Source organism: Eschrichtius robustus, chromosome 8 (assembly GCF_028021215.1).
Source record: "Eschrichtius robustus isolate mEscRob2 chromosome 8, mEscRob2.pri, whole genome shotgun sequence".
Taxonomy (NCBI): domain Eukaryota; kingdom Metazoa; phylum Chordata; class Mammalia; order Artiodactyla; family Eschrichtiidae; genus Eschrichtius; species Eschrichtius robustus.
This window is the reverse complement of record NC_090831.1, coordinates 109,433,854-109,447,695: the sequence shown is the minus strand read 5'-3', so window position 1 is coordinate 109,447,695 and position 13,842 is coordinate 109,433,854. Positions and strand designations below refer to the sequence as shown.

General features: G+C 53.9%; 1 protein-coding gene across 2 annotated transcripts in view; it reads left to right on the top strand.

Moving 5' to 3' along the window:
• Nucleotides 1-13,842, top strand: part of PLXNA4 (plexin A4) — a 445,428-nt gene that overhangs the window by 388,786 nt on the left and 42,800 nt on the right. For both annotated transcript variants that reach the window (XM_068549473.1, XM_068549474.1), the window contains exons 18-22: nt 405-644; nt 1,303-1,449; nt 2,142-2,376; nt 5,162-5,304; nt 13,335-13,603. In XM_068549473.1, coding sequence (XP_068405574.1) covers nt 405-644; nt 1,303-1,449; nt 2,142-2,376; nt 5,162-5,304; nt 13,335-13,603 — 1,034 coding nt within the window. The remainder of the gene's footprint in view (nt 1-404; nt 645-1,302; nt 1,450-2,141; nt 2,377-5,161; nt 5,305-13,334; nt 13,604-13,842) is intronic.

Sequence of the window (13,842 nt, the reverse complement as noted above, 5' to 3'; positions counted from 1 at the left end):
GGGATGGCGGGATGGGGGAGCAGACGTGAGGCCATTTCTACACGCTGGGGTACTGGCATGCAGGAGCAATCTCTTCTGGGTTTCTGGGGTTTCTTATTCTTATTCTTAATAAGGGATGGAAGACCTTTATTCTTCCATCCTCTGACCCCCAGTGCCATTCCTTAGCTTAGAGATACTCTAGCGCCTGCCATGGGCAGGGCAGAGGTAGGTGTCAGCTGCAGAGCTTGTCCTTGAGTGCCCAGGTTGTGTGGTCCTGGCTCCTCTGGAGCTGTGGGGATCCACCCATGACTGTCCCGTGTCAACACCACGCTGTACGATGGCACCGAGGGAGACCCGGCGGGTGTCTGGGGCTGCAGGTGTGCGGAGACACGCCACTTAGCCCTCCCTCTCCGGCTCCTCCCCAGCTCTGCGAGGTTCTGAACGCTACGGAGATGACCTGCCAGGCTCCTGCCCTCGCTCTGGGGCCCGACCAGCAGTCTGACCTGACGGAGAGGCCTGAGGAGTTTGGCTTCATCCTGGACAACGTCCAGTCCCTGCTAATCCTCAACAAGACCAACTTCACCTACTACCCCAATCCTGTGTTTGAGGCCTTCGGTCCCTCAGGAATCCTGGAGCTCAAGCCCGGCACACCCATCATCCTAAAGGTAGAGTGAGATGGGAGGAAGGAGGCCGCTGTAGGCAAGGGGAGGCTTTCCAAGTCACAGAAGGAGGCCGCAAGTCATGGGCTTCTGCCAGAACTTGTGGCGGGTGTCACTAGCTAGCAGAGGTTGTGTTATAGCCCAGACTATGGTAAATGGTGCTCTTTGAGTTTGTATTGAGAAGTGCACTCTCTTTAGGGGCCACAGAAACCTGGTCAGGGCAGCTGGATCCACCCTGGCCATCTGACTCCCAGCTTTGGCCCCTGAGTCCAGGACTTGGGAGGTCAAAGGCCCATACTGCTTCCTCCCGTGCAACCCTTTGCAAACCACCTTATAGGGCTTCTTTGGAGCATGGATAGCAAATTAATTTTAACTCATATGACAATTTGAAGCCACTGGTTGTGACTGATTACAGCTCTGTGTTGAGGAGGATTCTGAAGCTGCATTTGGGACAAGCTGGAAAGAGTGCCTTGATGATTGATTTCCCACTGAGGAAGGGGGAATAGTAGTATAGGTGTTGTGAATTTTTTGGACTTATTAGGGAAGGTGGCCTCTCCACCCGCTCCCCAGAAGGATGGGACCTCCAGGTGGGAGGACATGTCAGCCAGCCAGTAGCTGTGCTCCTGACTCTGGGGTGGGAACTTGGGCTTTCCTGTCCACGCAGGGCAAGAACCTGATCCCGCCCGTGGCTGGGGGCAATGTAAAGCTGAACTACACCGTGCTGGTCGGGGAGAAGCCGTGCACCGTCACAGTGTCGGATGTGCAGCTGCTCTGCGAGTCCCCCAACCTCATAGGCCGGCACAAAGTGATGGTGAGGCTGGCGGGGCTCCACCCTGGATGGGCAGGCACTAAGGACGCGGTGGGGTGAGCGGTCCAACTCCATCCTGGGCCACCAGGGCTTTCCGGGAGGGGATTCTGGCCTTCTTGAACTTTCCTCCTGGCTCTCCCACACTCCCAGTTCCTTCTCCTCGTCCCACTTCAGACTTCTTTCTTCTGTATTGTCATTCTTTCCATACTGGCTGGTGCTACAGTAAGGGCAATGCGAAACAGCATTCAGTGATGTGCTGTGTCACGTGTTAGAGGCAAGGGACCCTTCCAGGAGAGGACCATCGTTGACCCGGGCAGGACATAATATCACGTCCTGTGCCTTTGTCATCTGTCCTCACAATGGAATGAGTCTTCGGGGATCCAGACTTTGATGCCATGTAGGCTTTTTTAGATCCCAGTTGAGTGCTGTTTCCTCATGAAGACAACCGAGTTCACTCCCGAGTAATATAATGTGTGGCTTTCCCAGTGGTGGAGGTGGCCTGCGCTGAGCCGTCCACCCCCGCTCCCTCCACCCCAGCTGCCCTCTCGTCTGCTTTTACAGCCAGTGACGATTCTCCTCCCTGGAGCCATTTCCCTCACGCGACCCCGGTCACCAGCTCGCCGGTGGCTTGGGACCCTTGCCTAGGATGTTCTGTGCCCACCCCCAGCTCCGTCTCCCCCGGCGTGTCCCCCCAGGCCCGAGTCGGTGGCATGGAGTACTCCCCGGGGATGGTGTACATTGCCCCGGACAGCCCGCTCAGCCTGCCCGCCATCGTTAGCATCGCCGTGGCCGGCGGCCTCCTCATCATCTTCATCGTGGCCGTTCTCATCGCCTACAAACGCAAGTCCCGGGAGAGCGACCTCACGCTGAAGCGGCTGCAGATGCAGATGGACAACCTGGAGTCCCGCGTGGCCCTGGAGTGCAAAGAAGGTCCGGAGTGGCGGGGGGCCGGGCGTGCGTGCGTGCGTGCGCGTGCGTGCGTGTGCGTGCGAGCGCGTGCGTCTCACACACCCGCAGCGGTGGGCGGCGCTGGGCCTGGGTCTCCCGCCTCCAGAATCTCTACCTCAAGTCAGGCCGGGATCGTTTCAGACCCCACTAGAGCCGTGTCCAGCCCGGGATCCCGGCCGGGTGAGTTTTGCCCTCTCCTCTGGGGGAGACCCGGAGGTGCCTTGCCGTGACGCACTCAAGCAATCTTCAGCTCTCTTCCTGCAGAAGGAAGGTAAGGCTGGAGGGCTGATCTGAGACTTAGAGGAAAGAGCGTTTCACAGCTTGTATTTTTAAAAATTACCAACCCCACCATGCAGTGAAATCAGCCGCACTAAATCCAAGAAGGAAATGTAGAAGTCAGAGTCTTGTCACCCCCAGGATATCATTCGTGAGTCACCCTGGGAGGGTCTGAGCTGATTCTTTGTGTAGATTTATACGCGGAGTAATCAGCCTGTACCTGGGGCTCTGGCGTTCCCACCAGGGAGGCCGTGGCTCTCTGATGGGGAAGCGGGTCCCTTCCGTCCTCTCTCCACATCCTCGGCTGTCAACACAGCATCCGCCTTGTGGGACTGTTAATTACTGCCTTTTATTATATTTATGCTGCTTAATTTTTTTCTCTGCAATGTACTCTTCCCTCTAATTAGGTGTAGTGATTAGAATCTCTTTTATGTGCCAGGCGTGAGGCCTTGAATGTCGGAGGCGCTCGGTGACTTGAAGGAAAGCTGCAGACCTATAAAAAGCCAGCTCCCTCCTTCTCCTCCCCGCCAGCTGAGCACCCCAACGGGGAGGGGGCAGCGGGGGCAGTGTGAAGCCAGGTTCCTCTTGGAACGTTCCAGAGAAGGAGAAATTAGCAGTCCCACAGGGAGTCCTGACTCGGGGACACCAGGGGAGGGCCTTGGCTTCTAGCTGGGGAGAGGCTGTCTCACGTGGGTGGGAAGAGAGATGACAGAGCAAAGGACACGTAGGATTCGCCTTGAAAGTATCTTCCAGAGGCGCCCAGAGCTGGCTCTTGAACGCTGAAAGGGCAGCCTGGGTCCAGGGAAGGCGACTTCCCGAAGCCTTGCCGGTGAGTCAGGCCGTCAGCCACGTACAGACTCCGAAGAGGCCCAGCCTGGCCCCCTCACAAGGCCCGACCTTTGGATATATAAACACACACACATGCGTGCACACGTGCCCACAGACACTCACTGATGCACACTCAGGCGGTCACTCATGCCCTCACACTCACCTTTGCACTCATGCCTATGCACGCATTCCCACAAACACACACACACATGTGTTTCTCACTCAGCACACACGAATTCCCATCAGGGTTTTTGGTGACAGTACATGCCAGAAAGGCTCACTGACTCCCCTTTCACACATATTGGTGTAGGTTCCACTCAGATGTGTTAGGGTTACTCTACCTTCGGAGTCACTTTTCTTGACAAGGTCCCCCCGCGTCAGTGTGAGCAGAGATGCAGAAAGAGAGCAGCACAGGAGGGTCTGCAGCAGCCTCTCCAGGGGTCCCGGCGCCGTCCCCGTTGTCAGGCCAGAAGCACTGGTATCCTCAAGGCCCGGAGGCCCGGGGTCCCCAAGCAGGAGGTCAGCACCGCAGGGTGTGGTGGGGTCCTACTGACAGCAGCTGGGCGGCCACATTGTGGTCGTGTCGTCAGCAGAGACCGCTGGGTGCAGGGCTGGCTTTTCGAGGGCCCTGGAGCTACACTGGGCTTGTGAATTCCTTCTGAGCCCACAAAGTAGTTTTTCCCTATTCTTGTCTATATAAATAGAAAGAAGTATCGTTTAGTCAATATCTACTGGCTGTTCTTCTTTGCAGGCATGTATTAATAATCCATCTTGTGTGTGTGTGTGTGCGTGTGTGTGTGCTTGCATGCATGTGTGTACGTGTGCATTTGCATGTGCTAAGGGAAAAAGTGGAAGAAGGAAGGGCTGAGCACATTACCTCCGACAACCTCCCAGGGTGGAGGGCTGTACCCAGGACAGAGAGTGATCACACGGCTGTGTAACAGTGGGTCTGTGTGTGGAACTTTCTCGGGGCCTTGGGGGTGGTCTTACAGCTTCGTGACCATGCTGGAGGCCTGGGCTGTCTCCGCAGACAGCGGTACCTATGTGCAGATCGTAATTCACCATTGAGCAGCATGACCTTGAGAAAGGAAGGACAAAGAGACACCCTGCATATTTATCCAGGAGGGATATATCAGTGGGGCAAGAGCCTTCATCTGGCCCCATTTGGTGGTTTGATGGCTCCAGTAAGCTGCGTGGCCAAGAACTGGGGCTTCAGAAGAAATAGTTCTTAACTCCTATAAGGAAACCCACTGTAAAACACAGAATCGGAAACAGACTCTCTATCACTGGAACTGCCCCCTTCACGCCCTCTGTCCTTCGATATCACCCCTAACCCCCAGCATATTTTGCAAGCCAAAGCCCTCATCTTCAGAGGGGGAGGCCCTCCTGGCCCCAGCAGCAGCTCAGGTCTGTGGACCGCCTGCCCCCCCCATTCATGTTTTGGAAGGGATTTGGCCCAAGACAAGCCTCCTTGCGCTGCACCTTTCTCCCATACCTATATCGTTCCCCTCAGCTACGTAAAAGATTCCCCTCCTCCTCATTCCTGCGCCACTTCGGTCCACTGTGCAGGTCTCCGGGGGCCTGGGAGAGGGTTCTGAGTGTTCCGAGGCAGCGTAGCTCTTGGGCCCCATCCAGCAGTCTCACGGGCTTATCTTTGTGCCAGCCTTTGCCGAGCTGCAGACGGACATCCACGAGTTGACCAGTGACCTGGACGGAGCCGGGATTCCCTTCCTGGACTACAGAACCTACACTATGCGAGTGCTGTTCCCGGGAATTGAAGACCACCCCGTCCTCCGGGACCTCGAGGTGAGAAGCGGTTCCCGTGGCCAAGTCCTTTCCCATTGCAGTGTTAGTGCAGAGAGAGACAATGGTGACCAAGTCCAGCCGCATCATTCAGAGGAGGGTCAGCTGAGGCCAGGGAGGGGACGAGACTTGCCCAAGCTACCCCCCGCCGTTGGTGCCAGCCTGTCCTTCGGGAGGAAAGGGAACTCAGAGCAGAGGTGGCAGTAGGGCTTTGGGTCTTAGGGGGTCATAAATCCCTTGAGAAGGGGGGAAAATTGCGGTGGGGTGGGGATGGTGGTGTGCTGAATTGGGCGATTGGGATTGACATATATAAAGTGATGTGTATAAAATTGATGACGGATTGAAAAAAAAATCCCTTGAGAATTGGATGGACGCTGAAGACCCTCTCCTCAGAAAAACTGTCCATAGACACAGAAACGGGAAATCTGGCAAACAATGTAGGAAGTTCACGGACCCTTGTTTAAGAAACCACAATATAAGGGATTTCACCGCTTAGTTGGTGCTCAGTAAATAAATGTGGGAAAGATAAGGGCTGCACTCAGGAGGAAGGTGGGAATGTGAATGGTAAGAACATCACTGCCTTTGTACCAGCAGGGACCTCATCTTGTGAACATTTTATCCCACTTACTGTCTAGCATAGTGTCTGGCTTAAGCATATATTCATATTATGCTTTGTTCTGAAAGGGATTTGGAATGACTTATAAATACCAGAGAAATACGAAAAATATAAATGAGGAAACCAGGGCAAAATAATAATCATAAGGAATAATTACCCCGAGTTGACTGCTGACTAATGTCCTGGTCCAGTTTTCAGTACTTTACATGTGTGTATTGATTTAACCTCCCAAGAGCCCTCCGAAGCAGGTACACCCATTTCACAGGTGAAAAAACTAAGGCCACACAACCGGGAGGGAGTGGGGCAGGGTTCTGAGTCCAGCAGGGAGACTCCAGAGTCTCTATTCCTAAGGACAAGCCTGTGCACGTGACTTCTGAGGGGCTGTGTCCGTGTCACGCCCTACGGCTCTGGAGACATACTAGGACGGATCAAAAATCTTTGGCCAAAACACCACGGAAAATAAGACTGATTTCCATATTTATATGTCCGTAACATAGAAACAGACCTGTCACTCCGCAATTGCACAGTTAAGCAGGTACTGACCCCCTGGGAATGTCTGCATGGGTTCTCCAAGGGGACGTAGAGGCTGTGTCCCTCTGCAGGAAATGCAGCAAGTCCCCAGGGCCCTTGGGGCCCCCCACACACATTTCTCCAACTTGATTGTGGAATGAAGTGTGTGTGTGTGTGTGTGTGTGTGTGCGTGCGCGCGTGTGATTTTTGTCTAGACTGTGCATACCTTATTTATCTTTGTAATTCTGGCTTCCAGCAGAGTGCTTGGCACATAGTAGGCATGCAGGAAGTGTTGAATGATTTGAATAAATGAATGTCTGTGTGTCTGGCTGAATTAGGGTGGAAATGGCAGTCCTAGGAAGGGAAGTTGTGTTTGAACATCCCCACACCCCTCAAAATAAGAATTCAACTAGGATGAGTATGTAAAGTTATTCTCTCTTTTTCATTAGCTCAAAATTCCAAGTAGATTTGCTTTAAGCATTTAACCTTTTTTTTTTTAAAACATCTTTATTGGAGTATAATTGCTTTACAATGTTGTGTTAGTTTCTGCTGTATAACAAATTAAATCAGCTATATGCATACATGTATCCCCATATCCCCTCCCTCGTGCATCTCCCTCCCACCCTCCCTATCCCACCCCTCCAGGTGGTCATAAAGCACCGAGCTGATCTCCCTGTGCTATGCAGCTGCTTCCCACTAGCTGTCTATTTTACATTTGGTAGTGTATATATGTCCATAAGCATTTAACTTTTAAATCAGATTTTCTGAGACCATTTCCAAGCTGGCATCCCTGTAGGGCAGCCCGAATACTTTGGAGCGGGCTGGGAGACAGCCTTCTCCCACACAAGGTGTTTTCTTGATGGACACACACACGCTCCACACTGCTTTCCCAACCAGTCCTATGGCCCATATTGTAAATCATGCCACGTCCTATCGTATGGCCTTATTTCTCATTTGATCCCGTTTATCTTACGGCTTTCCCACCTGCCTTTGCATCTCCGTAGATGTTTAGATTCTCAGGCCTGACTTGGCACTGATGTAGCACACACCCAAGGGCAGTGCACTCGCAAGGGCTGCCCAGGGCGGTGGAGGGGAGCTCCAGGGCTCATCCTCCCACAGGATGCTGTGGGAGGGTGCAGGTTGAACACGGCACCGCTCCAGACGGCACCGACCATATGCGGCACTTCCTGGACGCGTGCAGTGCACGACCTGCCTCACTGTCTCTAGCAGCCCTCTTTGCCCGAGACCAGCATCCTAATGATTCCCTCTCATTGCCTTTCTGAACTGTACCAGGCCCCTCGCTGAAAGCTGGTGGCATCCCTACCCAACGGCACTTCCCCGGGCCTTTCCTCTAGGGCTAGTTTCCTGAGAGAAACTGCTGCCCAACTCCTAGCCTTAATCCTCAGCAAGGTGCACAACCCAGGAGCCCTGCCCAGCAAGCTGGGCTCAAAAGACAGAAGCCCTGGGCACCCTCACGCCCACGCTCAGAGCGCTGCTCGGAGCCAGCTCCCTCCTCCACTGTGTGCTGCCCTGGCCCTGCCTGCCTTGTTCCTGGGCATCTGAGGCACCCCTCACCGGAGGCTTCTGGGGCTGCAGAGTGAACTGCAGCAGACTCCTACCCCCGCCCAGAAAGCTTCAGGAACCCTTGTTCGGTACGGTCCAGAGACCCACAGTGTCTTCACTTCACAGGGACACTGCCCACCCCGCAGGCTGGACACGCACTCACAAGGACACGTCCAGAGCTGCACCACCAGGAGTCCCTGACGCCCCTTCCCCGCCCATCAGTCAGGGGCTGTGTGATGAACTCAGCCCTTGGAGGGCTGCCCAAGAAAGCCTCTGAGAATCGGGGCTGCTGGGTTCTGATGATCACCTGACCAGCCTGTATGACTCCCCAGATGCTCTCTGGGTGGACACCTCACCTATGCCCGAGACTGTTCCCATGGCCCCCGTTACAAGTCACGTCATGTCCTACCGTGGCCTTATTCCTCATCTGGCACGTTAAAATTTCCCCTCAAACCTGAGGCTTCTCTCTTGTCCTTGCCTTTATCACAAGGGGAGACTTTCTCGTCCCATCCTCCTGCTCAGGAAGGAGTTAACAGCCAGCTTCACCGATTTCCCTGAGTTGGAGACCACGAGACGGCTAATTGTCAGGCAGGGGCTCTGAATCAAGCGGGTCACACAGATTTTTTTTAAGTTCTGGTAAAATATACATAACATAAAATTTACCATCTCAACTGTTTTTAAGTGTACAGTTCAGTGGCATTCAGTTCACTCACATTACTGTCCATCACTACAGTCCATCTCCAGAACTTTTTCATCTTCCCCAGCTGAAACTCTGTACCCATTGAACAGTAACTCCTCATTCCCCCTCCCCTGCAGCCCCTGGCAACCACCATTCTACTTTCTGTGTCTATGAACTTGGCTAATCTGGGTACCTCATATAGGTGGAATCATACAGTATTTGGACTTTTGTGACTGGTTTACTTCACTTAGTAAAATGTTTTCAAGGTTCATCCTTGTTGTACCCTGTGACAGAATTTCTTTCCTTTTAAGACTGACTAATAGCCCATTGTGTGTATAGACCACATTTTATTTATCCATTCATCTGTCAGTGGATACTTGGGCTGCTTCCACCTTTTGGCTAGTGTGATAATGCAGCTGTGAACATGGGCGTACAAATATCTGTTTGAGCTCCTGCTTCCATCTTTTGGGGCATATACCTAGAATATAAGACTTCTTCATTTCCATTGAACTCATTAATTAATTTCTTACAGACAGAATTCAACTTTTACTGTGCCACATTAGCTTGGGGCTATGTGAGATCCAGCCTCCTATGTAAGATCCAGAGATCTTGTGTGGATCGTTCTTTTCTCATGTATTTCCAGCCTCTCCCTGCCACTGGGATAGTTTCTCTCTATTGGTTTTCCGGGTTTGGAAACATTCCTAGGGAAGCCATTGACTAATCTAAAGCAGGGTTTCCACCTTTTCAGGCACTGGGATGGGCATGGTAGGTGCGTGTGAAGAAGATGGGGTCCTCTGGCTTTAGGCTGTCCCGGAGGTTAGGCCACCAGGCCTCTCTTCTGTGACCATCTGGTGCAGTCGGGGCATTTGGGTGAGGGGTTGCCCAGGCACGGATCACACACCAATCCTTCAAAGACAGAGAGCAAACAGTAACCACACACCTCATTTTCCACCTATATCATTGCCTCCTAAACTCTAACCTATTGGGTTACAATGAAAATTTACTAGCCAGTTTTATACTCGCAGACTTCAACTAAATTATCGAACCGTCTGGTGAATAAAGAAAGTCTTGTTTCAGGGTGCCATCTGCTTAGGGAGTAGGGGTGGCAAGTTACAAAGGGGAACTGTTCTGGATACTGTCTACCAAGACACTTCACTCCATCCCCTCTTCCTAAAAGGGGGAGAAAATGCCTACTTTCCGCACCCAGACACTGTGCCAATGCATTAGGTACCTTGGAAACTCTGGGGCAAAAGGGATCAGTGAAAACAGCCAATGGAGGAGAGGCAGGTAATAAAACCGCTGCTGTTTAAGTGCGCTCTGTGTGTGCCAAGCACTTTACATACATTATCTTATTTAATGTTCTTAAAACATTATGACATAGGCACTCATATTCTCATTTTATAGATGAGGCAATAGAGCCCAGAGGTGACAGAGCTTTCCTCCATGTACGAGTCTGTTAGTCTCTCTGATTCCAGAACGCATGCTGCTACAGGGATGCTCTTTCCCTGCAGGTAGCTTTGCTAAACCTTCCTTCCCAGGGCCCTGAGCCTTGCTGCCCAGAAGGAGCGTGCGGCCAGGCCAGGGAGTCCAGGGCACATCCTCCTCCTCCTCTCCAGGTGCCACAAGCCAAGCCTGCACTTGGCTCCCCTGCCCTCGACGGACGGCCACCTGAGCTCCAGGAGGCCCTGCACGGGATGCTGCAGGGAGGACTCAGAGCTGGCTTTCAGTCACCTCCCAGGCCCAGGGGTAGGCTAGACAGGCCAAGGATGCGGAGGATGGACGGGGGCTCAGGAGCCAAGCACGCTGGGGTTTGGCAATCCAGCCCCACCCTCCACCAGCTGGCTGGCCTTGGGAAACCACAGTAGCTTCCCTGAGAGGCTTTGTTAAAAGAGGGTCACGAGAAGGCTTCATTGGACCAATGTGTACAGTGTGCCAGGACTGTCCTTTGCCCATGGCGGGAGCCCAGGAAGTGGCGTTGTCTCTTATTATCAGGACAAATTAGAGAAATGTCTTCTGAGAGGTCTGAAGGAGAGAGGAAGTAAAACGTGTTCGCCTGCATGGGAGGGGCTGTCTAGGAGTGGGGGGCTGGTCAGTAGGAGACAGACATCTGGGCAGATTGAGGCCCCACGCAGTGGCACAGTGTTGAGGTGGCCATGTGTGGCCGCGCAGTGGTGAGGTGGCCATGTGTCCCTTGCTCTTCCTTCAAGAGCCGCCGTGGAGTGGGGGACTAGGGGGGGCCAGGCAGGAGGTAAGCCAAGGCTGGAGACCTTGGGGAACGAGAGGGTCGCCAGGAGGGGCTATTCTGAGAGCCAGGAGGAGCCGCAGGTGACCTGGCCAGCACCACCCTGGCTCTGGTGAGCTCTGCTCTCTCCTGAGAACTGCCTGGAGAGGTACCAGCCTTCCGTGTACCAGCACAGCTGTGTACCGGCACAGCGGCAAAGGAAACGCAAATGGACCTGTTCCGGAAACATGCGTGTTCCTGACCTGTGGGAGCTGTTGATGCCAGGCAACGGGAGTTCAATGCGAGCGCCTCTCTGAAGAGTTCAGGGGTCCCCCCACTGAAGGGGCCTTGAGACTGTTGGCTGACCGTCGGAGGGCAGGGCCCGGGTCTGACTGGACTCTGCTCCAGCCAGCGCCTTGCCCTGAGCCCGGAACACAGGGTGGCACCGTAAATGAGTGGCATGAACTTTCCGGCTCTGCATCTTCTAGCTTCGTGGACCTTGGCAAACAGGGTTTCTCTGGCAACTTCCATCCTCCCCAGTTTAAAATCTTTAGAGTGAAGCGGGATGAAAGTGCTGCCATTCCGTCACCGGACTGTGATGGTGTGAGGCTTTTCACGCATCTCGTTCCGTGCTCTCAGGAGTCCCGGGAGGGGGCAGGAGATGGTGCCAGCTGCCCAGTTCATGGCCCGGCTCTGACACTTCTGTGTCTTGGGATCTGGGGAAAGTTCCTTATCCTCGTGGGACCCTGGGGTAATAACGGCAGCCACCTCATAGGCTGTTGGGTGGATTACATGGGTCAGTATTTCTAAAGCATGTGGAACTGCGCTTGGCATAGAGTAAGGTCTGCGTACGTATTAGCTGCAGCACCTTCATGTTGTTGATAAAGGAACTGAGTCTCCTAAGGGTCCTGCAACTCATAAACGACTGTGATGAAGTTAATGCAAGCTCAACGGACTCTGAAACTGTGTTCTTTACTGCTCCATACGGGACACTCCTTCCCAAGGGCCTGGCGCATCTACCCTCCCTACCCCCGCCGGGGGGACACATCCCTCAAGATGAGGCTTCGATGGCACCTCCTTTGGATGCCCCACCTCCTCCAGCATGCCACTTCCCACCAGATGCCCTGCTCCGTGTTCTCAGAGGGCCTTCCCTCCAGGGCAGAGGCTGTGCTTCATTTTTTAAGTGAACTTACTGTTTTAATGGAAGTATACAGACAAAGCAATGCACAAATTATCAGAACACAGCTCAGCGCATTTTCCCCGAGCGAACACAGCCACTAAGCCAGCACACAGATCGAGAAGCAGAACATTACCAGCCTCCAAAAGGCCCCCTGTGCCCCTTTCCAGTCACAGCCACCCCCAGAAAACCCTTTTTTCCCCATTATTGATGAATTTTAATTGTTTTCCTTAAATCTGGATTTAAATGGTATTGTCCAGTATGCTCTCTTTTGTGCCTGGCTTTTTTCTTTCAATACGTTTGCAAGATTCATCCCTGTTATTGTGAGTAGCAAGGGGTCCTTCATCCCTATTGCTGTGAAACGTTTCACTGGGTGAATGCACCGCAGTTCCTGGAGCCCTCCTACTGCTGCTGGACCTCTGGTTGTTTCCCATTTGGGGCATGACGCGTGGTGCCGCTGTACCTATTCTGGTGCATCTCAGAGACACATCCCCATGCATAGCTCAGTTGCTGGCTCATGTTTGCTGAGTGGATGGTACACCCTTGCACCCTTGCACGGGCGTCCCAGTGAACAAAAGATGAAGGCAGGAAGATAAAACCTTCTTCCTCCCCTTTCCCCGCATAGAGCAGGGTCTCAAAAAGAATCCCTAAGAAAACATCAGATGCTAGAGTTAGGGAGTGCCTGAGAGGCTCTTGGGCTTAAGCTTTCCCTTTTTTCAGATGAATGAACTTGGGCCCCCAGAGAAGTAAAGGGACTTGTCCAAGCTTCTATGGCGTGGGGATGTCAGAGCCCATGTGGAACCCAGAAGTCCTGACTCTGAGGCCACTGGTCTGTCAACAGGACCCCCAGGGCCAGAGACAGGTCAGCATTAGGTTAGCCAGAGGCCCAGGTTTGGTGATCCCCCAGCAAGGGTGTCGCTCACAGCAGCCCCGACCTCCTGGAGTCCCTACCTGGGACTGTGATGGTGGTCTCCAGTGGCGTGGGGTCCCCTTGTCAACGCCATGCTGAGGATGACGTTCTCTCTGTCTCTGGAGACAGTGACCTGCCTCGTGGGCTGCGATGGAGGTTAGGTAGACACCAAATGTGGTGCCTGGCTCTAGATAAGGACTTGGTGGCATCAGCCAGGTGGCCTGTCGTGGGTGAATGGGAGGGTGGGAGGGTCAGCAGTGTGCACGGCCCACCCGGTGGGGTGTCCCTGGGGCCCCGCCGGCCTCGCCCGTCTCGGGCGGCAGTCAAGACTCCCGCTGCCCTGGGTCTCCCCCACAGGTCCCGGGCTACCGGCAGGAGCGCGTGGAGAAAGGCCTGAAGCTCTTCGCTCAGCTCATCAACAACAAGGTGTTCCTGCTGTCCTTCGTTCGCACGCTGGAGTCTCAGCGCAGCTTCTCCATGCGTGACCGCGGCAACGTGGCCTCGCTCATCATGACGGTGCTGCAGAGCAAGCTGGAGTACGCCACTGACGTGCTGAAGCAGCTGCTGGCTGACCTCATAGACAAGAACCTGGAGAGCAAGAACCATCCCAAGCTGCTGCTCAGGAGGTAGGGGTGCGGCCCCGGGGGCCCCGACCCAGCCCAGCGCACCGGCCTGGCCCTCCTGCCCTCAGGGAGACCACGGCAGGGCTCCCAGGAGCAGCCAAGTCCCCCAAGGTCAGGTACTGACCTGGCCAGAGGCCAGGGTGCACCCCATGCCCTCTTAGAAGAACGTGTCCATCATGTTGGTGCCTGTGACTCAACCACGGCCCATCTGCTCACCCCGTGGTGTCTCTTCTGCCCCGAAA